The sequence below is a fragment of the Mustela putorius genome, unplaced genomic scaffold, assembly GCF_011764305.1.
Source record: "Mustela putorius furo isolate JIRA1106 unplaced genomic scaffold, ASM1176430v1.1 tig00003972_pilon_pilon_pilon, whole genome shotgun sequence".
NCBI classification, from domain to species: Eukaryota; Metazoa; Chordata; class Mammalia; order Carnivora; family Mustelidae; genus Mustela; species Mustela putorius.
The window spans coordinates 719,487-744,259 of record NW_025422115.1 but is presented as its reverse complement, the minus strand read 5'-3'; the positions used below and the strand labels follow the sequence as shown (position 1 = coordinate 744,259).

The 24,773-nt window shown below is 36.2% G+C and overlaps 1 protein-coding gene across 10 annotated transcripts in view; it reads right to left on the bottom strand.

The window, feature by feature from the left end:
* Nucleotides 1-24,773, bottom strand: part of MCTP2 (multiple C2 and transmembrane domain containing 2) — a 237,680-nt gene that overhangs the window by 36,829 nt on the left and 176,078 nt on the right. For 7 of the 10 annotated variants that reach the window (XM_045070813.1, XM_045070814.1, XM_045070815.1 and 4 more), the window contains one exon: nucleotides 2,552-2,674. In XM_045070813.1, coding sequence (XP_044926748.1) covers nucleotides 2,552-2,674 — 123 coding nt within the window. Of the gene's footprint in view, nucleotides 1-2,551; nucleotides 2,675-7,447; nucleotides 7,553-14,467; nucleotides 15,148-24,773 lie in introns of those variants that run through there. The other 3 variants (XR_006603939.1, XM_045070817.1, XM_045070816.1) reach the window with 3 other exon arrangements.

Genomic DNA, 24,773 nt, shown 5'->3' with positions numbered 1-24,773 from the left:
ACACTTTTCACGATTTTTTTTCTTCCTACGTAACTGAAGCACTAGTGGTTTTTAAATCCATTATATAACCTCTCAAAAAAACACTCTTAAAGTTCAGGGACACTGTGGCAAGACCATAAACACTATGCATAATCTACATAAAATTTAGCTATAAATAAAGCGATTAGGCGAGTGGCCTTTGAAGGCACCCAGCTTTAAAAAGGCATCACCAGGCTGTACGTTCTGTAAACAGTTTGTTCTTATTCTGACAAATGAGCCAACTGCTATGTTAAGGCTGAGAACACCGTACTGGGTTTGTGCTGGGCTCACTGTTATAATGACTGTTCTTTTCCTCTGGGGCCATTACTGAAACATTAGACAGTAGGAAATGCATTAGTCTGAATATAATCAATCTCAGGAATAAGTTACAGGTTTCTGTGCAATATTACTGTTTTCCTTGGGACTCGGGGAGGGGGTGTGGGGGCAGGTAAAGGAAGCCAACTCGGCTCTCATGGCCACTAACAGGCACCTGGCTTCAGTCTGGGGACCAAAGCACCAGGTGCTATGAATAGACTTGTTCAGATCAGTGTAGAAATCTTGACTGTTTACCAGGTAACTTTTAATTGTGTCAGTGCAATATTTAAAAGCCAACACAGTCCAGGAGGGCCAGGAGCTCAGAGAGAACACTGGGTATTCAAAAACCAGAATCCGTTTACAGCCTGAACACTTATTTTCCGCTCAACCATGTTGCAAAGGTCAGGCATGCTGTTTAGATGTCATTTTTCTAGTAGTCAACAGAATTGTCAATACCATGTTCTTAAAGAAAGAGTAACTCTGAAGTATGCAGAGAGTACTCTACCATACTCCCTAAAACCACTGAGCAGTTACCCAGCAATTTCTCCAAGACCGGTGCTCCATTACTTCTCAGAATTCCCAAGAGCTGTAGCCAGCTTTGTGTGGGACCCTCGACGGATGCTGGAGAACTCACCTAGTCACTGTGGGCAGCACACGTTTCATGAAAGCAAATGGGTAAAAACACACATAATAAAAACACGCCATGGGAGGAAGAACACTGTAATTGGGAGTTAGAAGCCCAACTTGGGACAAAGACTTCAGCTTGGGACACTGTTCAAGGACATCCTGCTGTGTGACCTTGGGCAAATCACCTTGTCCCTCTGGGCCTTATGTTCCTCCAGCATAAAATAGAAATAGTAATTCCTGTCTCCTTCATGGTTGTGTTATCAAGATTAAAATAGGTGATGCATATGAAAGTGTTCTGTAAATTAAAAAGATTTTACACACACACATTTATAATCATATGCACATAAGTATTCTTTCGTACCTTTACATATCTACTAGCCTACACATGCATACACATCATGTATGATAGCTGGAAAACTAAAATCTGATCAAAAATTGTAAAAATGTTATTTGACAGCATTTTTTATTAGAGATGTTTCTCTGTGAAAACTTCCCTCATGCCTATTCTCATTCCCATATCTGTGTGCAACTTACTCCTTAAACAATCCTATACTTTAAAGCTATTTATTTATTAGTTGGTTCTAGCATCATTAGGTCCCTCATTATTGAAATACGTCCATGTCTCCCTCATTAAAACAATCCAATATCATACAGAATAAAATTTTGAATTTGCCTGAGGTTTTTCCTCCCTGCCAAAAAAATCTCATTTTCTCTACTTCCTTTCTATCCCCCAAATGATACCAGAATATCCCTTCAATATCCATTATTTCATAGATTTTTTTTAAATAATAGCATTATAAGGAAAAATGGGTGAAGATCATCAGCTTTTGGGTCTTGAGAAAACCACTACTATCAAGTCACAAAATCCTAGACTTTAATTTTAAAAATTCATTTCTTGACTCTGGAATTCCAAAATAATGCCCTAAAGAAGTCTACAAATACTAGTTCTTATTCACCCAGACCAGGAAAAGATCCTCTGGGCTGGAATAAATAAATAGGGGAAGCTGAGTCAGAAAGTATGATAAGTAGATGATAGGGGATATCTTGCTGTTGCTTCCTTCAAGATCATGGGAAGCTTGAGATTTTCAGGACCTGGGCACCCAAAAATGGAGCTGCCCATGCCTGCCCACTCTCTGATTTCCCTAGGAGTTGACCAGCCTCTGAAGGCATCAGGCTAGGATGTCTGGGTTGAGAGGCGTAAGGCAGTCTTCCAGATGCTTTCCATGCCCTGAAGAAGCTCAGTGAAATGCCAAAGGCTTTTTTCAGTGATGAGAATGCTATTCATAGGAGTCTTACAGATAACTAAATGGACAAACAATGAAATATGCTGCCACTTTGGTAAAGATGACCAAGCACCAGAGGGCTCTCCTCATGCTAAGAGGGTAGGCCAAGTCTTAGAAGCATAACACAGAAGGACAACTCCAGATTATGCCCAATAAAAGATCACTGCTATCACATAAATGTATGTCCAATGTTGCTCTCCTCAAGTCTCAAACCAAGTGGACTTGGGTCACGATTTGGTGGTGGTTTGTTGTTATTACCACCTTTTTTCCTCTGGTCAAATGTCTTGGTTACTAGAACCTTTGCTCACCTGGCTGTCCTGGATGCTGCCAACCTTCCCTTTTGTGGGTGTGATGAAATTGTAGATAAACAGTAGCAGTAACGCCAGGGGGATCATGTACAGTTCAAAATTCCAGACAGTGACTAAAAATACCTGATTGGAAGACAAAACAAAATCGTTGCTTGAAAAATCAGTATGGGAATAAACCTAAAATCCTTTGCATTGACTTAAGGAAATTAAATCCAGGACACTCTCTCTATAGTAGCTTTTAGGAACAGTTATAGACAGGCTAACGTGCACACACACACAATGAACAGTTTTAGAATCGGCTGTAGAATGAGGAAGATCTAGAAATGAGTAGGCCAATCACATTCTGAAATAGACAATATTGTAGCCTCATACCTAGAAATTCCATTACCCCATCAACTATATTCAGGTTTTTGCTCTGAGATTTACCAGAATTTCAGAAAGAAGTATGGAAAAATCCAAGGTCTCTGAGTGAGGCCACAGACCAAATTTTGCCAACAGTGTGGTTTATTGGAGCTGTAGACTATTAATCCCTTCTTAAATTGGCTGCTAATGTTTAAAAATCTAAACAGTTCAGATAAAAACTTCAGATGGCCAAAGTCTCTTTAAAAATCTTAAAACTTTCCAATTTTGAGGCTGGATGGTCACAAGGAAATGATGGGCTAGAAGTGCCTACATCAGACCAGGTATGTGCTTTACCAGCCCAATTGCTGTCAAGATTTATGACCCTTCCTACAGAAAGACAAGCAAGAGCTTGGGTTTGAATCTAAATATCTATGTGACAGTGGTCATGAGAGACATAAATGCAAATAAGATACGGCCCTACCTCCAAGGAATAAGCAAATTAGGACAAATAAGAAAACAACCCATGATAATTACAATATGAGGCTAGAGTGAAATCATGGGGAAATGATTTCAAAACTTGAGCCTCACTTTCTTTTCCAATCCACAGGTGGTCCAGAGGATGAAATAAGATAATCTGTGGTTGGGGCGCCTGGGTGGCTCAGTGGGTTAAGCCGCTGCCTTCGGCTCAGGTCATGATCTCAGGGTCCTGGGATCGAGTCCCGCATCGGGCTCTCTGCTCAGCAGGGAGCCTGCTTCCCCCCCCCCCCTCTCTGCCTGCCTCTATGCCTACTTGTGATCTCTCTCTGTCAAATAAATAAATAAAATCTTAAAAAAAAAAAAAGATAATCTGTGGTTATCAGCTATTAGTGCTTATAAGGGCTTGAAAAGAGTCACTCTTACATTAACGTAGAAGAGGCAAATTACTGCATCTTAAATATTGATTCTTCTTTTCTTGGAGCAATATTAGCTATTACTAAAAACATTTTATAACATGTTAAAGTTTAATTTGTAGGTATTATATGTATTTCCTGCTTATTTTTTGTTATTCTAAATGTAATAATTTCTCCCATTCTATATTTCAAGCAGATAAATAAAAGCAAATAATTATACATATTAATTTTTTAAATTAGTAACTTCATAGAATTTTCTTCAAATAGCCTTTCATTTCACTTTTGGGGAGTTTCTAAGAATACAGTCACACAATCTACAAATAAAGAATTTCTCCTGTTTCCTCTTGTTTAATATCTATAACTTACTTTCTAATAGGTATACTTACTTTCATTACTATTAACTAGACAATTTTAAATCAAACTGTTGAAAGTGATATTGTCTAATTCTTGAATTTTATAAAAATGCTTCTATTTTTATAATTAAGCATGGTGTTGATTTTTGTTTGAGCTATATAAATCACTTTGTATTAAGAATATGCAAATAAACCTTTTTTTAAATTAGAAAGTTCACATAGACGCATTCATTTTATTATTTTAAAAAATATTTACAAATCCTTTTTATAAAAATATTTGAAAAATATTTTAATAATACCACATCAATTTTAACAAGGATATATTTAATTCTTATTATTTTTAAATTCAGGAATGGAGGAGGGTGAATGATTAATTGTTCTTTCACTATCTTCTGAAATAAGGTGGGTTTTTCCTTTTCATTTTAGAACCTCAACATGATATATTATATTTATGATTTCCAAATATTGAAGTGAAGCTGTATTTCTGGAAGAAACATTCCCTTTAGTGGGCTGAAATGGTCTTACATTGTACTTTGAATTTTATTTGCTAACACTGGAAGATGTTTTACATTGATACCCATGTGCTGTCATTTCCTTTTTATTTTATTTTCAGGTTCTAGAATCAGGATTATTTTAGTATCATTACTTTGGTACACTCCATTCTTTCTCTATACCAAGGATAATATTTTCATGTCATATTAATAAATATACCAAGAATGAAAAAAATATACATAAACCTAATTTAACAAATACCCATGCACCTGCGTGCATGAAGACTTGTAAGTAAATGTGTTGTCAGTTTTCTTTCCAATTTATGTATTATTCTTTTTAAAAAATAAAATTTCAGATAACTGATATTCATTGTCAACTCTTCACCTACTACTCTCAACTGACTCTTCCCATTCCCAGAGGCCACCATGTCTGAAAATGGAGGTGAATCTTTGCCATCTGAGGACCTCTATGGTATTTTAGAAACATCAAGAGCATCAAAATGTTCCCATCACTCTGAAATTTTTTATTCAATATTATGTTCCATAGATCTGTTGATGGTATAGGTATAAATCAAGTTTATTCATTTTTAGGGGTATCCGAGTGGCTCAGTCAGTTAAGCATCTAATTTGAGCTCAGATCATCCTCGGGTGCCGGGATCAAGACCCATATATCCCTCTCCTTCTTCCCCCACTTGTGTTCTCTCTAATCAATAAATCTTCTTTAAAAAAGTATATTCATTTTAACTGATACATGGTACCCCATTCAAATTAATGTTTAGTAATTTATCCATTATCCTCTCATCATTAAAAGCTTAAGATGAAACTTTTTATACTTTTTAATGTAGTCAAACATACTCACCTTCAACCTTAAAATTCATGCTCTTCATGTTCAATGTTCTACTTAAGGAATCACATTCTACTCTGAGATGATAATGTTATTTCATTGTGTTTTCTCTCAAAAAAATAATTGTATGTGTGTGTTCCTTATTTTTCATCTCAAGTGTTTTTTTGGCTTATAACTGGAAAAAAGCATCTAATTTGGATGCTTCTGGATAGCCAACTTATACAACTAGATTGTGGTATCAATCCCTATTTTTGTTCACTATTTCCATTGACACTTCTGCTACATACCAAATTCCCACATGGGTGCGTTTATTGTTTAAGGACACTCCAATCCTGTCCATTAATACATATTCTATTTTACCAAGACCACATCTTTAACTGTAGTTTAATAACCAGATGATATGAGTGAGCAAGTTGGTATTATTTTACCTTCAAAATTATCTCTGGTAGTTCTTTGTTCTTTACCCTTCTACATGTATTTTAAAACCAATTTGTAATGTTCCATAAAATTCTTGGTGCAATTTTCACTGGGATAGCCTTGAATGTATCTACCAATTTGGAGAGAACTGACATCTTGGTACTGGCTTTCCAAATCATAAAGATTATTTGTTTCTCCATATATTCAGGACATTTCTGTATCTTAAAATATTTTATTACTTTCATCATGCTGATGAAAAACGTGATCATTCTGTGTATGTTTTATTATTATTTTTCTGTGTAACTTAAGAAAGAGTTTTGATACTATCATGAATGGGGGCATTTTAAATTTATATACTTTAATTGGTTACTCTGGGTAACCAATTAACAGGAACATAGATTTCTATATGTTGTTCACATTATTTTGGTCCCCTCTTATCAGCTGTAGGGGATTTCAAATCTATCCTTTTGGAGATCTGATGTGGAAAATCATATAAACTGCAAATCATGACAACATCTTTGTTGTTGGTGGTGGTTTTTTTGCCATCCAATCTAGGTGTTACTTCCATTTTCTTTTAGTGCTAAATCTCTAATTTTTTTTTTAAGTATAGAATTTTTAAAATGCTTTTTGAATCAATGCATATTATTATGTTGTTGATTTCCTCCAGGCTATTCATCTGGTATGCTTTATCAGTTTTATTTGCTGATTTATAATTTATATTTTCTTTTACTTTTCTTTATAAGGTTTCTTTTACTTTTATGTCTTGTTTTTCTTTGATATGATCAAAAGAGTGAAGCAGAGAAAATAGTACAGTGATTCCTCTACTAGATGAAGCTAGAGAATTTTCTAATTTTTACCTATTTTTCTTTATTTTTAAAGTTCTTTTAGGACTAGAAGTTTTAACTGATTTTAACTGTGTTCTAAATGGTTACTATTCCTTAATGTCTATCTACTGGATAAGTGAAATTTTTTGTTTTTTTACATTGCTAAATATAACTTCAAGTGAAGAGGCTGATACAAAACTATTGGGAAAAATCAGGAAATAGCATATTTTTATTTTCCTCATCATAAAGCTATTTATAAAATGTCTTTAACAAAATTACTTGTACATCAACTAATATTAGAAGGCTGTTGTGCTAGATAAATACCTCATTTGCCATAACATTTGCATCTATCAAGTATGGTTAAGTAATATAAGAAAGTGTTTTATAACAGAAATTGAGCAGCATTTAAATATCACATTTAAAGTACTAATAACTTTCAGAGCGAGTCACTAGTGCACTCAGAAATATTTTTAAGGGGTGCCTGGCTGGCTTTGTGGATAGAGCATGTGACTTTCTCTCAGAGTTGTAAGTTCAAGCCCCACGTTGATTGTGGGGCTTACTTAAAAAAATTTTTTTGAATTAATCTATAATTCCTACCTCTGTAATGAACAATTGATTTCCTAATAAACACCTTCTAGCAAAATAATAATAATATTAATAATACTAATACCTGAAAAGAAATTTTTAAAAAAAGTCCAGTGATAGATAGTAGACTCTGATAGCTGGTAGACAGACCTGAGATTCTGATCCGTGAACTTTGCATGGAAGCTCAAAGCTTAAAGAAGAAATCAGGTCTGCATGGGGTCACTGTAACGTTTGGCATCTTTCCTTCAAGAGCAGCTGCTATCACAATGATAATACCAGTTGGTTAAAACTCAAAAGAAAAATATGCCATTTTTCTGAATAGATGAAACCGGCAAAGAAATTGGGGACAATCAGGGCCATGGTATAGAGGAACACTGGAAGGAGATAATAAGCAAAGGAAAACCCCAAATTCTGTATGTGAACTTTACTGCAGTCTCTGCCATAGATGTGGGGGCAGATTCAGAACAGTCTTAACTGGGATCAGAGCTGCCACCTACAGGAGGTGTGACAGAATTTGCAGTTTGAGTTTAATGAACCCTGATATGAAGTTAAATATCTTCTTAAAAAATAAGGTCAACCTATGTGAAAGAACAGGGGAGAATCTAGGGTCTCTGCTGCATAACATTCCTAATATCTAAGGCACAATTAAAAATCACGTGACATACAAAAGGTCAGGAAAATGTAACTGATTTTTAAGGCAGAGGCAATCAACAGATGTCAACTTCAAGGTGAATTATGTTTTTTTTCTTCCAATTTTTTTTTAAATTCCCATTAGTTAGCATACCATATTAGTTTCAGGTGTAGAATTTAGTGATTTAAACTTCCATACAACACCCAGTTCTCATCCCAAGAAATACCCTCCTTAATCCCCATAACCTATTTAACCCATTCCCACACCCAAACCCTGCCCACCACCCCTTTGGAAACCATCAGTTTGTTCTTTAGAGTTAAGAGTCTGTTTCTTGGTTTTCCTCTTTTTCCCCCTCCCCATGTTCATTTGTTCTATTTCTTAAATTCCACATATGAGTGAAATCATGTGGTATTTGTCTTTCTATGACTTATTTTGCTTAGTATAATACTCTCTAGCCCCAACCACATCATTGCAAATGTCAAGATTTCATTCTTTTTGACGGCTGAATGATATTCCATTATATACACACACACACACCATCATACACACACACACACACACGCACACACACACATATATGTCTACATACATACATTTTCTTTATCCCTTCACCAACTGAACAGACATAGCATTTGGGTTCCTTCCATAATTTGACTATTGTTGAAGGGTGAATTATAAGGTATCTCAATTGATTAAGCATCTGACTCTCAATTTTGGCTCAGGTCATGCTGTCAGGGTCCTGGGATCAAGCTCCATGTCAGGCTCTGCACTCAGTGTAGAGTCTGCTTGTCTTTCTCCCTCTGCTCCTCCTCCACTTTCTTTCTCTCTCTAATAAATAAATAAAATCTTAAAAAAAAACAAAACAATGAAATCCTATCTGAAAGTGAAAAATGTTTGGAAAAATTTAATAGACTATGGTCCATGGGATAATTTCAGAAGTTCTAAAATAGATTTTTGGAATCTCAGAGAAAGGAATAAGTTCAAAATTATGTAAAGAACTAATGGCTGAACACTTTTTAGGGAAACCCAAACAGAATAGGTTTAAGAAAACCAGGCTTAGGCATCTATATTGTCATCTATATTGCAATCAATACACACACTATATTGTAATCACACAAGCATCACACTACAATGTTTGTGAACATAACTATTTGAATGGACATGAATTTCACATTAGAAACCATGGAGGCAAGAAGACACTGCAACATTTTAAAGTGTTAAAATGAACAACAGTAAGAGAAACAAAAATTGTCAACCCAGACTTCTATACCCAGGGAAAATAGCCTTTATGAATGAATGTGAAGTAAAGATTTATATATAAGAAAATTAAAAGAATTCTTTACCAGTATAACTTCATATCAATAAATGCTAAAGGAGTTCTTCAGAATGAAGGGAAACTCAAACTTCAGGAAGAAACAGAGAGCATCACATGGTAGATACATAGGACAATATTAAAGACTATTTTTAAATTTTATTTTCTTTAGGATCCATACAGTTGTTTAAAGCTATGCTTATAGCATCATCTTGATAGGATATATAATGTACTTATATCTGATATATATGAAAACTAAAATATAAAGGAGGTAGGTATGAATGGATAAATGAACTTAGATGAGTTGCAATGTTTCTATGTCTTAGATGAAGTGATTCAATAATACTTCTAAATTGACTATCAAAAGTTAAGGGAGATTACACATTCACACATGCACTTTAATCCCTAGAACCATCACTGAAAGAATATTCCAGTGAGTTAAAATAGAATGTTAAAAGGCACAAAAGAGAAACAGGAATAAGGAGCATAGTAGACAAGTAGAAAATAACAAAATGGTTATCTAAGTCCAACGATATCAATAGTTACATTAAATGTTAATGGAATAAATACTATAAGAATAAAAAGCAGAGATGAGATGAGAATTAAAACTGCACCATAGCCTTCTAAAAGTAGGGAAAAGGTAAGGATGTCTGGTCTTGCTACCTCTATTCAGCATTAGACTAAATATTCTAATCATTGCAATAAAGTAAAAGAAATGAAATAAAAAGCTCAAATAAGAAGGAAAACAACAAAACTATCTCTATAGATGACATGATTTTTAACATAGAAAATTCTAAGGAATCTACAAAGCAATCCTAGAAATAATGAAATTCAGCAAAGTCACAGAGTATAAAGTTATTTTTTAAAGTAATTTCCATATTTATATGCTAGTATCAAAAATAACCTCTGTATTATGACATTTTAAGATTTCCATTTATGGTATCATCAAAACCCATAAAATATATAGGAATAAAACTCATAAAATATGAGAATATCTCTTCACTGGAAATTATAAGATTAAAATAAGTAAGTGGATAGATACACCACTCATTCATGGGTTGGAAGACTCAATATTGTTTACATGGCAGTTATCTATAAACTTATCTGTAGAAGCAAGCAATCTTAATTTTGTAGAAATTGACAAGCTGATTCTAAATATTATCTGGAAATGCAAGTGACAGGATCATTAAAGCAATTTTAACAATAAAGCTTACATTGCCTAATTTCATAATTTATAAATATATAGTAATGAAGACAGTGTGATGCTAGCAAAAAGATAGGCATAGTGATCATTGGAACAAAAAACAGGTCCAGAAACAGATCCACATACATGCAGTTAATTAAGAAAGTGGCAGAGATAACTGTATAGGAGAAATAAGAGTCTTTTCAACAAATGACACTGGAACAATTGGATACATGTGTGAGGGAAAAAAGAAAATCATTAATCCTTACCACCTACAATATATAAGAAATAACTCTAAATGGATTATAATATTTTAATATAAATGTTCAAATTTTAGAATGTCTAAGAAAACATATGAGGAAAAACCTTTGCCATCTTGGGTGACGTTTATTAAGATACAAAACGTACAAAGAATAATGTAAATAAAAGAAAAAGTGGAGTTTATTGGCAGCAATCTTCATTTGCTCTTTGAAAGATACAGCTAACAAAACAGAAAAGTCACAAAATGGGGAACAATATTATCTACACATATACTGAAAGACAAGTTGTACCCAGAATATATAGGAAATTCTTACAAGAATTAAGAAGAAGATAATCCAATAAAAATGAGCCAAAGGGGCACCTGGGTGGCTCAGTGGGTAAATGCCTCTGCCTTTGGCTCAGATCATGATCTCAGGGTCCTGGGATTGAGTCCCACATCTGGCTCTCTGCTCAGCAGGGAGCCTGCTTCCCTTTCTCTCTCTCTGCCTGCCTCTCTGCCTACTTGTCATCTCTCTCTGTCAAATAAATAAATAAAATCTTAAAAAATAAAAAAAAAGAGCCAAAGATTTGGCCAGGCCCTTCACACGTACAGAAATCTATGTGAATACCTAAAAGCACATAAAAAATATGGAACATGATTACCCATCAAGTAAATGCAAATAAAGGCCCCTGGGAAACAGCAATGCATGCTTACTAGAAAGACTACAATCAAAAACCCTGACAAGAGAGAAAGTATTGACAGTTTGTGGAACAACAAGATCTCTCAGACACTCCAGGTAGAATTACAAAATGACACAACTGATTTGGAAAACCACCTGGAAGTTTCTCAAAAACTTGAGCATACATCTACTATAATCCATGGCCTTCCTACTCTGAAATGAAGAAATTTAACATAAATAATGAACGTCCCACAAAGACTTGTTCACAAATGTTCAGAGCATAGCAGCTTAATTCCAAATAACAGCAAAACAGGCAAGAGCCCAAATGTCCAGCAACAAGTGAACATAATATATCCATTCAATGGAACATTGCTCAGAATTGGAATACCTACAGGGCGCCTGGGTGGCTCAGTGGGTTAAGCCGCTGCCTTCAGCTCAGGTCATGATCTCGGGGTCCTGGGATTGAGTCCAGCATTGGGCTCTCTGCTCAGCAGGGGGCCTGCTTCCCTTCCTCTCTCTCTCTGCCTGCCTCTCTGCCTACTTTTGATCTCTCTCTGTCAAATAAATAAATAAAATCTAAAAAAAAAAAAAAGAATTGAAACAACTACAAAATGTCAGAACCAGTACATGAAGCTCTATTTCTCTGATACCAAGAAAGCTTCTTAACTCTATCTTGTGGGTTTCCTTCTGTCACTCCATGAGCCAAATGCAAAGGTGACCCAGTCTGTATCTTCTCTCAATACGTAACTTTAAGAAATTACCTTAAATCTTTAGCTACAGATATTTCTTCATTTTTTGCCTCAAAACTTATCAAAATTTTTATAAAAATAGATTCAAAAATAAATACATGACAAGTCTCAGATGAGGAAAAAATGATTCATAAAGAGACTTCATGTTTTTCTAGGGCAAATGTTAAAGACAGAAATATGTGTGAGAGAGTCCGTGGTACCAAGGGAGCTGTGACTGATGAACCTATCCAGCACTGCCATAGACATTTGTGTAAATCCTCTAGATATTGTTTAATTAGATATGACAGGACAAAGATGTTACTTTACATCACAAAAAGTTTTAAAGAACAAATCAGGCTATGTTTTCCTCAGGTTTCATTATGAAGTCTTTTGTAAATAAGTAATCAAGCAATCCAATGGCTGAATTACCTTCTACACATCCAAGAGGATGCCTCGCTTGCAAATATTTAACTTGGGATACCAAGTTCAATGGCACTGCTGTTTTCCTAAATACTCTGGGATAGCCTCATTTGAAATTATATTAAGATTCTGTCCTGTCCCTTGAGAGTGGATTTAAGACTAGAAAACAGCCAGATTACATGAAGCCAAGTCTCTGAATAACTCCTAAAAACACTACCTTTGTTGAGACAAACAAAACAAACATACAAATAATGATCACACATTGCCCATGAAAATAATGTTAAAAGAAACTGAAAAATGGAATCAAGATCCTCATTTCAATATAAAAGTTTTGATAGGGCTGCTCTTTTTGTTTATTTGTTCTCATAAATCATTAGACTCACCACTAATGATTAATAATATGATTAATTAATTAATTAATATGATTATTGTTTACAGAATATCACCTTGACTCAATATTGGTCAGATTAACTAGATAATCTTAAATTGCTATTCTACTGTAGAATGACATAGGATGACTTAAGATGGCATAAATACATTAAGTACATAATAAAAAATGTTCATTTTTGGTAGAAAATTGCTGAAAAACTTTTATATCAAGTTTCAGTCATGAACACTGTACTTTCTAAGTTACTCATTCCTACAACTCAAACACTGAGGTTTCTAAAGAGAGAAAAAAGAGGTCAAGATTCATTTCACAAATACAGTTAAGACTTAACATCAGAGTAAAAATGAACAGATATCCTAGAAGGAAAACAGATAAAAATTAACCCAATAATCATCTTCCTTCCTACCGGCCCAAACTCCTACCTTACTAGACCACTGAGTTAAAATCATACAGACAAGCAATATCCCAAGAAACATGAAGGAAAGGCTAGTTGATTTATTTTGGTTAAGGCACTTCTGCTTCAAAGTTCAAGAGCTTGGATTGATTATTCAAAGGGGTTAGAACGTGTTTCATCTGCAAAATACTGAAGAGGAGACTTACCCTCAGTGAAAACCACTGGAGTGGTCTTTGCCTTATGACCAACAAGAAAACAACAACAACAACAACACACATTTCTTTCCTAATATTGTGAAAATCAGTTCATTTGTTATACTGAAAATTAAAATATTTAAAAACAGTGTCTTGAAATAATCATACAGTCTTTATGAGTAACCATCCATAAGTACAGGGAATAATTTGAGAAGAGATTCTTACACATATGATTATTTTAGAATAAAGGTATTAGGTAAAAAATGAAACAAAGTTATGCTACTTCTATTCCAAAGAACTCCAAGGTTAAACAAAGAGAGAGAGTAGTATAAGAATCTGTTTTTAATTTGACCAAGTACACATTCATTGTTCTAACAAATCAGTAAGCAGCTACTTCTCAAGAAAGTAGAACTTACTTTATTACTGTGAAAAGAGAAAAAAAAGTGTTGTACATACTACTGTAATAAAGGAAAACCATAGTATACACCAAAAAACACCTCCAGGTCTTCTAATGTCCACTTATCTGATTAAAAGTCTTTATAGGTTCCTGGCCTACATTATGACATGGAGACATGATAGCTTAATATGTAAGATCTTCCTTGAACCTGCTTATATTGACTATTATTCATAAGTTAATATCCTTCACAAATTCTAGATTCAAAATCAAGATACACTCTTTGCAGACCCCATACATGAAATGGTGTTCAGGATTTTGCTTTTGAACATACCCTTTGCTCATCTAGAAAGCTACTCTTTCAGCATTTCATCACCTTGGGCATGTTTCCTTTAAACACAACGCAGAGCACTGTATACTAACCCCATCTTATCATCACTGCTTTACTTCAAGTAGAAATTCATTGTTCATTTTCCCTTCATTAAATATTTGTTGAATACTACAAACTATGTTCATTTGCTCTTTTTAATTTTTTTTTTTTTTTCAATTTGAAAGTAGTTATTTAGTAACTGACCAGATCACAAAAATAATCATGGTAGATACCTTAGTTCATCCTTCTAAATAGCCTGGGTCTTCCCTGTTGCCAGCATCTTCACTTTCTACAAAAGGAGTGCTCTTTTTCTTCATTCCCCTTTAAGGAGAAGGTAATTCGAAGGGCCATAAGAAGTTATTTCTTCTTTGAAATATTTTCCAACAGTATAGATCTCATGGATCAGAACCTCCATACCAAATCATGCCATATTTATCAATCATATCATATTTATGAGCAACCAATGTGTTATCTACGAGGGCAATTCACTTTTTCTTGATTTTGCCACAACCATGCTTATCGATCAATTCATTCACTGACTTCAGGTTTGGGTACCTCCATGCCATATATGGTTCCACAATCCTTGAACCTTTGGCTTCATACCGCTGATGCCTCTCATCCTGATGACAAACGCCAACTTGGGTTCTGCAGGTATGTAGAAGTTGCCAGCTTTTCTTGCCATCCTACCTATTTGATTTCAGTTCTGTACATCTGCGCATATCCCTTGTGGTAATGCTTAGCTTTTTCGTAGATAAACTTCCTGTTTCCCTTTCAAAGCATGTTTTGGGCAAATGTCTTACTCAGGTGGTTGATCGATAGCTCTGTGAAATTTTTTTTTTTTCCTTAAGGGTTGCTGACACAGCAGGAACCTTCCTTTTCTTCTCCTCTGTATCATCCATGGTTCCCGCGGGAAAAGCTGAACCACGTTGATTGAGAGACAAAAGTGAACAAAACCAGCAAACCTACCACCACCCCTAACAATTTCAACAATAACAAAACAGCCTTAATAGAATCTACACTGTATTTGGGGATAGGCATGAGATAGATAAAATAAATAAGCAAACTCTATATTATGTAACAGACAATTAAAAACTAGAAATGTGAAAATAAACCAAACAGCGATGAATGGAAGGTAATACAAGGCAACAGGTAAAGGGGTACAATTATAAGTGGAGGCGGCCAGGGAAGGCCTTGTGGAGGGAGCAACATGTGAGCCAAGTCCTTGGAGGAAGTGTGGAAATCCAGTTCAGTCGTGTTTCTGGTCAAAAGGAATAGTGTATCCAAAGGTCCCAAAGTGGGAGTATGCCTGGTACGTGCAAGGGATGGCAAGAACCCCTGTGGCTGATCAGAGTGAGTAAGACACTTAGAAAGAGAACAGAAGTGAGAAAGGACTAGGAGTCAGTCTTGAGGGGCCTGGAACATGGCTGTAAGATCTCTGAAGTATATTCTAAGGGAGTGGCTGTTGAAGGGCTATGAGCAGAAGAAGGACCCTTATGTTATCCACTGTCATGATCTGACTGAGGCTACGGAGGAGGAATTAGAGCTTGAGGACAGCTCTAATTACATAATCTAGACGAGAGGAAAGGAGAAAGGATTACAGAACTTGTACTACATCTGTCAAGAGGCAGATTTTTTCCAATAGCCATGCTTTCCTAAGCCTCTGCTAACTGAATATAATGAAGGTAGAGAAGGAAAGGAAATTATTTTAAAGATGGACCATGGAATTTGAGCTGGATTTTTGGTGAGGAATAATATAAAGTGGTAAGGATGCAATTTAAACACCATCAGTATACTGATTAAAAGATTAGAAGAAGCTGAAGAGAAAATAAGTGAAATGCAAAATGATTCTGAAGTAATTATTAAGAATGTAGGCCAGAGAGACAGAGATACAGATATAAAGAGAAGTTAAAAGACATGGATGATACAAAGGAGATGTTCAGGGTAGGGAGAAAGAGTTAACGCTAGAATGGGAAAGAAGCAATATATGAAGATAAAATGCCTGAGAATTTCTCAAAATTGTAGAAAGATACCCATCTAGGAAACAAACAAGAAGAAGGAAGGAAGGGAGGAAGGAAGGAAAGAAAGAAAAGATATATATACCATGATATATATACCACATGTATACATACCGTGATACCATATATACCATGATATATGAAGAATTTAGATATAAAAATGCCATAGCAGAATGGAAAAACACCTGGGAACAAAAAAGAAACTAAATCTAAAGAGAAAAAAACAGCTCAACTGCAAACAAAAAGCAATTTGAGTGACTTTATCTCAGTGCAAAAAAGAAAGCAAAAAGACACTATAGCACATATAAATTTTCAGTCTTTCAATTTAGAATAGTATATCTAGCAAATTATCTTATGAGTAAAACAAAGACATTTTCAGAAATATATGAGCCAGCAGTGCTTATCACCAAAAGATGCTCATGATTCTGTACAGATTTATTTTAAAGAGAAGGAAAATTATTCCTGGTCCAAAGGCTGAATGCAAGGATGTATGTGCTCAAAAGCAATGATAAACCTGTACACCAATCTAAATAAATATTGACTTACAAAAAAAGAGGCTACTCTGTGTGTAATGAGACAATCTAGAACAAAATGGGGAGTCAGTAAAACCCATACATTGGGAGTGGTATGGTTTGATTTAAAGAATCCTAAGACACCTTCATGTTAAACCCATGTGTTAAGGAGAAACATAAACTTCAACCTTTCAGCATGAAGTTGAAGCTCTACCTCAATCTTCCTGCAGAAAAACAAAACTCACACAAAAACAAAGACCCATAAAACAACTGTGAAGACTGGATACTACACCCAAATTAACAAACTCTAGTTGAAGACATAGGAGAACAATAAAGGTATCCAGGGACCATGGAGACAAGACCAAGAATGGAAGACAAATGCAATGAGGTGAAGCTTGGTGGCTTGGTTTGCTACTGCTTTATCTCTTTCGGGGATTTTATTTATTCATTTATTTATTTTTTGTTTCTTTTGCCCAATTCACTATGTGGGATGACATAGTGACCAGACCCAGAGTAGCAGGTTAGAGCTTGCTTCTGTTTTAGTAATCTAGGGAGCTAAAAAATCAGAGTACACAAAAACTATGGCAGCCGAAACTTCAGAGACAAAATGAACAGGAGAGATTCAAGCCCGTCATTCGCCATGCAGTTTTCCTGATTTACGATTTTCTAAGACATGCAAGTTTAGGGTGAAAGGTTGAGACCAAGCAGAAAGTGGAAACTAAAAGCTTTTAGCAATCTCACAGACTGTGAAGGAGTAGTAGGAACAAAGGGCTCTCGTAGACACAACAGGCTTTCATTAAGACACCTGAAGGGCTATGCAGAAGTGTAGGGGTAACCAGAAATAGACCCACCCTCAGAATGCCTGAAATCCTCCTACCTTGGATCATTTCAACCCTAACTGTATAATAAAGACTTGTTAGACTCTTATTACCTCCCCTAGTGGAAACAACACAGTTCCATATCCCCTTTATCATTTTAATAAATCTTATGCAATATTTAATAAAAAAATTAGTCATGGTTAGGATTAAAAAGAATGACCAAAAATTAAGAGAAAAACAGACAACCAGAATAAGTAGGTAATTAAGAGGTTAGAGTAATCAGATATAAATTTTAAAATAGTTTCAGTTACCCAGGAAAATGGGTAATAGCGTGCAGAATATCAGCAGAGAGTTGGAATCTCTAAAACAGAATCTAATGGAAGGCTAGAAATTTAAAAAAAAAAAAAAAAAAAAAAAAGATAAGTAAAAGTGTGAACTCCTAAAATGAATTTAATAACAGATCAGAAAAGAGAAGATTCATGATTTGGTGTATTGGCAGAAAAAAGATAAATATGCTAAGAAAATACAGTACAAAAACCCCATGCACACTGAGAAAAATTTCATTTATAACTAAAAATATGGAATCCAGGAGAAGAAAGGAAAGAGAGAATAGAGGAAAAGCTGTAAATGATACTGGATGAGAACTGTCCAAAATTTATAAAAGATGTGAAGTTACAGATTTAAAGAAACTCAAATATGATGAAGAAAAGGAAAACCACATGTAGGCACCTCAAAGCAAAACTGCACGTAACTGATGACAAAAATAAGCTTCAAAGGCAGACACTGGGGAGAAAAAGGAAGAAAGGAAGGAAGGAAGAAGGAAAAGGAAAGGAGAGAGAAGAGGAAGGAGGAAAGGAAAGGAAAGGAAGTCTTCCCAATGAACAACAATCAAACTGACAACTGACTCTTCCAAAAAAAATGGTAAGAGCCAGAAGATAATTGGAAGGAATGTATGTATGACAGGATTTATATGTTCTTATAAAGTTTGGTAAAATTTACCTCTAAAGTTGCCTCAGTTTATTTTCTGAAAGGATATTAAATTACTGATTCAATTATTTAATGGTTTTAAGGTCATTAATGTTCTCATTCTTTTTCAGTCACTTTGATATGTTGTTCTATAAGTTTAATATATTTCATATTTTTTTAACATTTAAAGCATAAGATTTCATAGTATCCTCTTATGTGTAATCTCTGCTTCATCTATTTTTTTCTCATTTTAATGTCAGACACTGGTTACTTGTGCCTTTATTTTGTACGTTGAAAATTCTCAGAAAATAATCAATTATACTAAGCTTTTTTTTGAAGAGACAATTTTTAATTTTATTTTCCCTTTTATTTTACAGATGTATTCTACTTCATTGATTTTGCTCTTATTTTTATTTCTAACTCATTTGGTTTCATTTTGCTGTAATTTTTCAATGTCTTGATTTTGACAGTTAACTAATTTTGAGTGTGACTTATTTTTCAATACTGGTTTTGTCTTGTTCTATTTTTGTGGACTATAGCATATCAATTCCAACTTTTATGTGGAAGGGCAAAAAGCCAAGAATAGCCAAGGCATTCCTAAAAATTAAAAATAAATTAGAACCATGCTAAAGCCAAATGATGTTTGTGTAACATTACAGGTATAGACAAGAGACTAATGGGCAAGCCCACCCACATGTGGAAACCTGATCTATAATTTTCTGAAAATTGCAGATCACTAGGAAAAAAGTAGAAGATTCAAGAACTGGAATTAGTTTAACTAGATAGCTAGAAAACAACAGTGCAATCAAAAGTAGCTTTAAAAATTTAATGTAGGGGCGCCTGGGTAGCTCAGTTGGTTAAGTGTCGGCCTTCAGCTCAGGTCATGATCACAGGGTCCTGAGATTGAGCCCCATGTCGGGCTCCCTGCTCAGTGGGATGTCTGCTTCTCCCTCTCTCTCTGCCTGCTGCTCTGCCTCCATGTGTTCTCTCTTTCTCTGTCTCTCTGTCAAATTAATAACTAAAATCTTTTTTAAATTTTTAATGTAAAAAACAAAAAATTAAAGAACATCTTTATAACTTTGGGATACGAACAATCCTCAATAATTATACAAAATACACAAACCACAGGTAAAAAAAAAACCTGATAAATCTGACATGAAATACAAGAATATTTTCATCACAAGTTAATACAGAGTAAAGAAATAAGCCACAAACTTGGAGAAGATATTTTTCTCATGAAGAATTTCTCTCTAGATTAATGAGACACTTCTATAAATCAGTAAAACGCGGAGGGGGTAAAGAAGAACAAAAGCAGCAAAAAGGCCCCCCAAACGTAGAACTCTTATTTGTAATGAGGAAAATGCACATTAAAACTACAGCAACGTACCACATCACACACCAGATGGGATAGAATTTACAAAGTCAGAGAATCCCAATAGTCTTCCAAAATGCAGAACAACAATAAGCTTTGATTTGATGGCTGGTGTTCAATCACTTGGGAAATGGTCCACGTTGACCAAACACAATGTGTAGATGGGATAACCTCGTAACTCCACTCTTCAATATAAATTTGGGAGTGGTGGGTTTCAAACATTAGTGTACATAAGAATTAGTGTACATGAGAAGTACTAGGGGGCTGGTTTAAACAAGGTTGCTGGGCCTTACCCCTGGAATTTCTGGTTCCACAGGTTTGGGTGGGGCCCAGGAAATCCCATGTCTACAACATTCCCAGGTGATGCTGTTGGCTGCTGTGCCAAGAGCCAGGAGCCTGACTCTAAACTCTTGCACATGCCCACCATGAAATGCATTCTAGTAGCTTCAAGAACACTCTTTGCAATAGCCAAAAACAAAAACAGAAACAAAACAAAAGGGCACCTGGGTGGCTCAGTGGGTTAAAGCCTCTTCTTTCAGCTCAGGCCATGACCCCAGGGTCCTGGGATCGAGCCCCATGTCAGGTTCCCCACTCTGTGGGGAGCCTGGTTCTCTCCCTTAATCCAAGTGCCCCTACCAATGTTCTTTTCTATTTTTTTTTTTCTTTCTTAGTGGTTGCCCTAGTTGGAACAAGCCCCTTATGTTACCCAGTGTTTCATAATGCCTTGTAATTGGTTCTATAAATACCAAGTAAATGTATTTTGCCTGGCATCATGGTCATTTTGTTCAAGTTTTACTCTTTGAAATCCTGAAGCATATATAATTTATATCTGTATTTCTTATAAAACATAGGATTGTGTCTTGTATGTAATAGAAACTCAAAGATTTATTGAATTGAAACGGGAGTCAAAGTGAGTGTTAAAAGTCAAACCAAATCCTTTGCATTTGAACAACCTGTCCCCCAACACTGCAGTGGGGTGACAGAACAACATAAGGCAGCTTGTAGTAATCTGGAGGGCAGACCAGGAAGCCCTAAATCAAAATCCAAAGGATGGTTTTATACCAAGGCAAGAGGATAGAACCCAAGATACTCCAGATGCAGGAATTACAACTATCCCCCCAGTACAGCATCCCCCATGTGAACACTTGTGTGTGGCTTGAAAATGGTGAGCAGGAGAAAGTCCTGGCGAGTGGTTTACTTCCATTCTACATCAATTCCCGGAAAGTCAAGATGGGCAAACATACCATAGGTTCTGAATCGATTAAAACTGCTGAGTTGATTAATTAATTCAAACTGCCATCCAACCAACATTCATGGGCTGTTTATTATGTACGGAGCACTTGCTGTTATTTTGAAAAAGGAATAAGACCCTTTCTGTCATCCAGAAGCTACAGTATAAACTCCCTCAAACTCAAGCATGTGCACACACGTGCACACACACACACACACACACGCATTTCTGGAGTTCCTCATCATGTTTTACTTACATATGGTTGTAAATAAAAATATCAGAGTACATCATTACATACGATCATACAGTAATCAAAAGAACACTTTAAATGAGAAAATAAAATTGTTAATAATTAAATTTGTGGTTGACTTTGACTATGGAGCCAAGTGCTCTTAACTACCACACTGTACTTTTCCCTGTTGTGTTATTTCCAACAGTTCTGAGGCAATTACATTTTCTAACATTAAGCATTTATTTAATGGTGCTTGGGACATACTCATTTTGATTGGATCTAAATCATGGCTCTCTCTGTCCTAGCAATGTGCTAGGAAACATTACATAATATTTTTTCATCTGTAAAATGAGAAGGATAGTATCTGCCTCGAGCACTGTTGAGAGGGACTCAAGGCAAGGATGGAAGGAGTCATCATCATCACTGCCAGGCTTCTTAAAGCAGGTGAATGACCGCATCCAAGTCAAAAGACAGTAATAGAAGCAAGAAGAAAGCCACTTGGAAGATAAGGTTTGTTGGTCTCTAGGTCACAAATTATTTCTGTGGAAAAGCATGCTGGCCATTCACTGGTTCAATAAGAAGACATTTATTCACTTATTCCTTTGCGTTTGTCCAATGCTAGAGAGGGCAGTGCTTACTTTCGACTTCTTTGTAGTAAGAGAAAGAAAGTACAAGCAAAAGACACGACAGTGGTTAAAAAAAAAAAAATTAAAGTCTTCCCATGCTTAGAGGTGGTGAGACAACTAATTGGGTGGGATCATAGAGAAATGGGGCTGGAGATAAGGAGGGTACTCAGTGGGGGCCAGCTCGACATGTATGGCATGGAAATATGTTGAAGATGCGATTATAAGCTAAACCCAAAAATAAAAGGATCGGTTATTTAACTAGATAATGTTAACTAGATAATTTTCCCCTTAATTATGGGAATGGAGTAATGAAATGAGAAACAGAAAAACCTTTTAGGAAGGAAGTGCAATGAGCCAGGAGAAAAGGTGAGATCACTTTTGTCCGCGATGCTAAAGGATATTTTACAAAGAATATAGGCTTTGGGTTTGGGGGCACCTGGGTCAGTTAAATATCTGACTCTTGATTTTGGCTCAAGTCATGATCCTGGGGTTCTGGGATCAAGCCACACGTAGGGCTCCATGCTCAGGAGGGAGTCTGCTTAAGGATTCTCTCTCTTCTTCTCCCTCCACTCGAATTCTCTCTCTCTCTCTCAAATAAATAAATATTTTTAAAAATATATTATAGGCTTTTGTTGGTTCCTTAAACATGGTTTGGATTTTGAGGAACTGTGGGAAGTCACATGGGGAAACACTATGGATCTCGTGCCCAATTATACTCATCCACTCATCAGGAATTACTTCCGGGTTCTGGACAACCCTTCAAGTCATTCCTGGTCTCCTCAGCCCTTTGGGTTGGCCTATGAAACAAGCCCACCCATTACTCTTCTTGTTGGGGTTTTTATATGCAAGACCTACCATGTGGAGAGGCACACAGCTTCCTCCTAGAGGTAAAGCCCTTCATCATACACCAGTTGCCCTGAGTGAAGCCAAGTGAGCTAACCAAATACCAGAAATCTTTCAAGTTGCTGATAACATGTGACATGTATTTGTAACTACAATTCTCCCAGCCACTCTGACTGAAATGTCCATAGTCTGTAACCTCTTCCCTCCTCCCAAACGTATGGCTCACTAAGTTCCTTCCTATGCAAGGAGCCAATGCTTGCTTCATAAATCTTTACACATCAGACAAACAACAGGAATGAAGGACTGCAATGAAGGGCCTCGTTGTGGTAGGCTGAACAATGGTTCCCCAAACCATGTCCATGTCCTAGTCCCCAGAACCCGTGCATATGTTTCAGTGCAAAGGGAAACTAAGGTGGAGACAGATGGAGTTCAGGTGGCTCACCGTCTAACCTTAACATAGGACGATCAGCATGGATTACCTGGTTGAGTCCAATGACATCACAAGGGTCAGTCCTTACACGTGGAAGGTGGAGGCAGAAGAGAAAAGTCAGAAAAAGATGGGAGGGCAAAGCAAGGCCAGAGAGATGCCGTGTGAGGACTCAACAATGTTCCCTTGCTGGATGTGAGGCTGGAGGAAAGGACCATGAGCCAGGGAACATGGCAGGCTCTGTAAGTTGGAAACAGAAAGGAAATAGACACCCCCTTAGAGCCATAAGAATAGAACATAGCCCATCCAGCATCCTGATTTTTAGGCCAGTGAGATGATATTATATAAATGGAAAATGGTCCAACAATGACCCAATAAAAGTCCCCACACCACTCATCCAGGCAAAACAACACGTTTGCAAAGTAGAAAAGCACTGAACTAAATGAACGAAAGCCACGAATGGGCTGTGACTATCAGCTTTTTCCTCCTGGAACGATCATAATTTCAGGTCTTCCACCAAACAATACATTTTGCATTACGTGTTTTTGCAGAAACTGGTAATTGAGCCATCGAAAGTCTGATTTTGGTAAATACATCTTTCAAAGCCATCGGCAAATTCTCTGCTCTGATTAAAGGAAGGGAGGACAAATCTTCACCCTTCTATTTACTCCCCATAAAGCTGGGTATCTTGAAGGGGTCAAGGGAAAAAAATCTCATTGCATGTACCTATAAGTATTATTTCAGACGCGTAACAGTTGGCATGGTGGGCGCCATCTGCGGGTAGAAGTCCGATGCGGCTCTAATTGTATTCTCACTGGACAAAGCATTCTCGAAAAGTGTTCTCTGACTTTGGTCCCACGAACATCAGGCTACAATTATGACTTAAACATCACACTTAAAGAGCTTAAACATCACACTCACGACTGACTCCTTCATGTTCATAGAAAGATTAGATCAGAATGAATACAGAAAAAAATCGCCCTGGGTAATAAAGCAAGTGTATCTAATTAGCATTAGTGCAGTGATCAAGTAAAGCAGTTCACTATATTAAGTTACTCTCCTTGTAGCTTTATTTCTGGCACTAAAAGAAGGAGGTTTGCAATCCATTCCCATTAAGCCTGCAATAGCTCCATACATATTCAGTGTGCCTAAAACAGACCAAGGTGCTCTAATTCAGGAACCCTCCAAGAGTGATTAGGGAGTGACATTATTTCTAGCAAAGCACAATCCCTTGAGGAGTCTGAATGAGAATGCCTTCAATGGTCTCCCATTACCCTGACAGACTACCTATTTTCTTCATCAAAATGAACACAATTTCCATCAGAGGCCCACATACCTGTCACAACACACAAACATGAAGGCAGGTTTGGATCTTCCTCTCCCTGAAACATGCTTTTCAGAGTCCTGAATTTCTTGTGATGGGGGAATCTGAGACAATCTACAACACTGAGACATCACTATAAACCTGGAAGGAACCCCAAATAGGGTCCTTCAGTATGT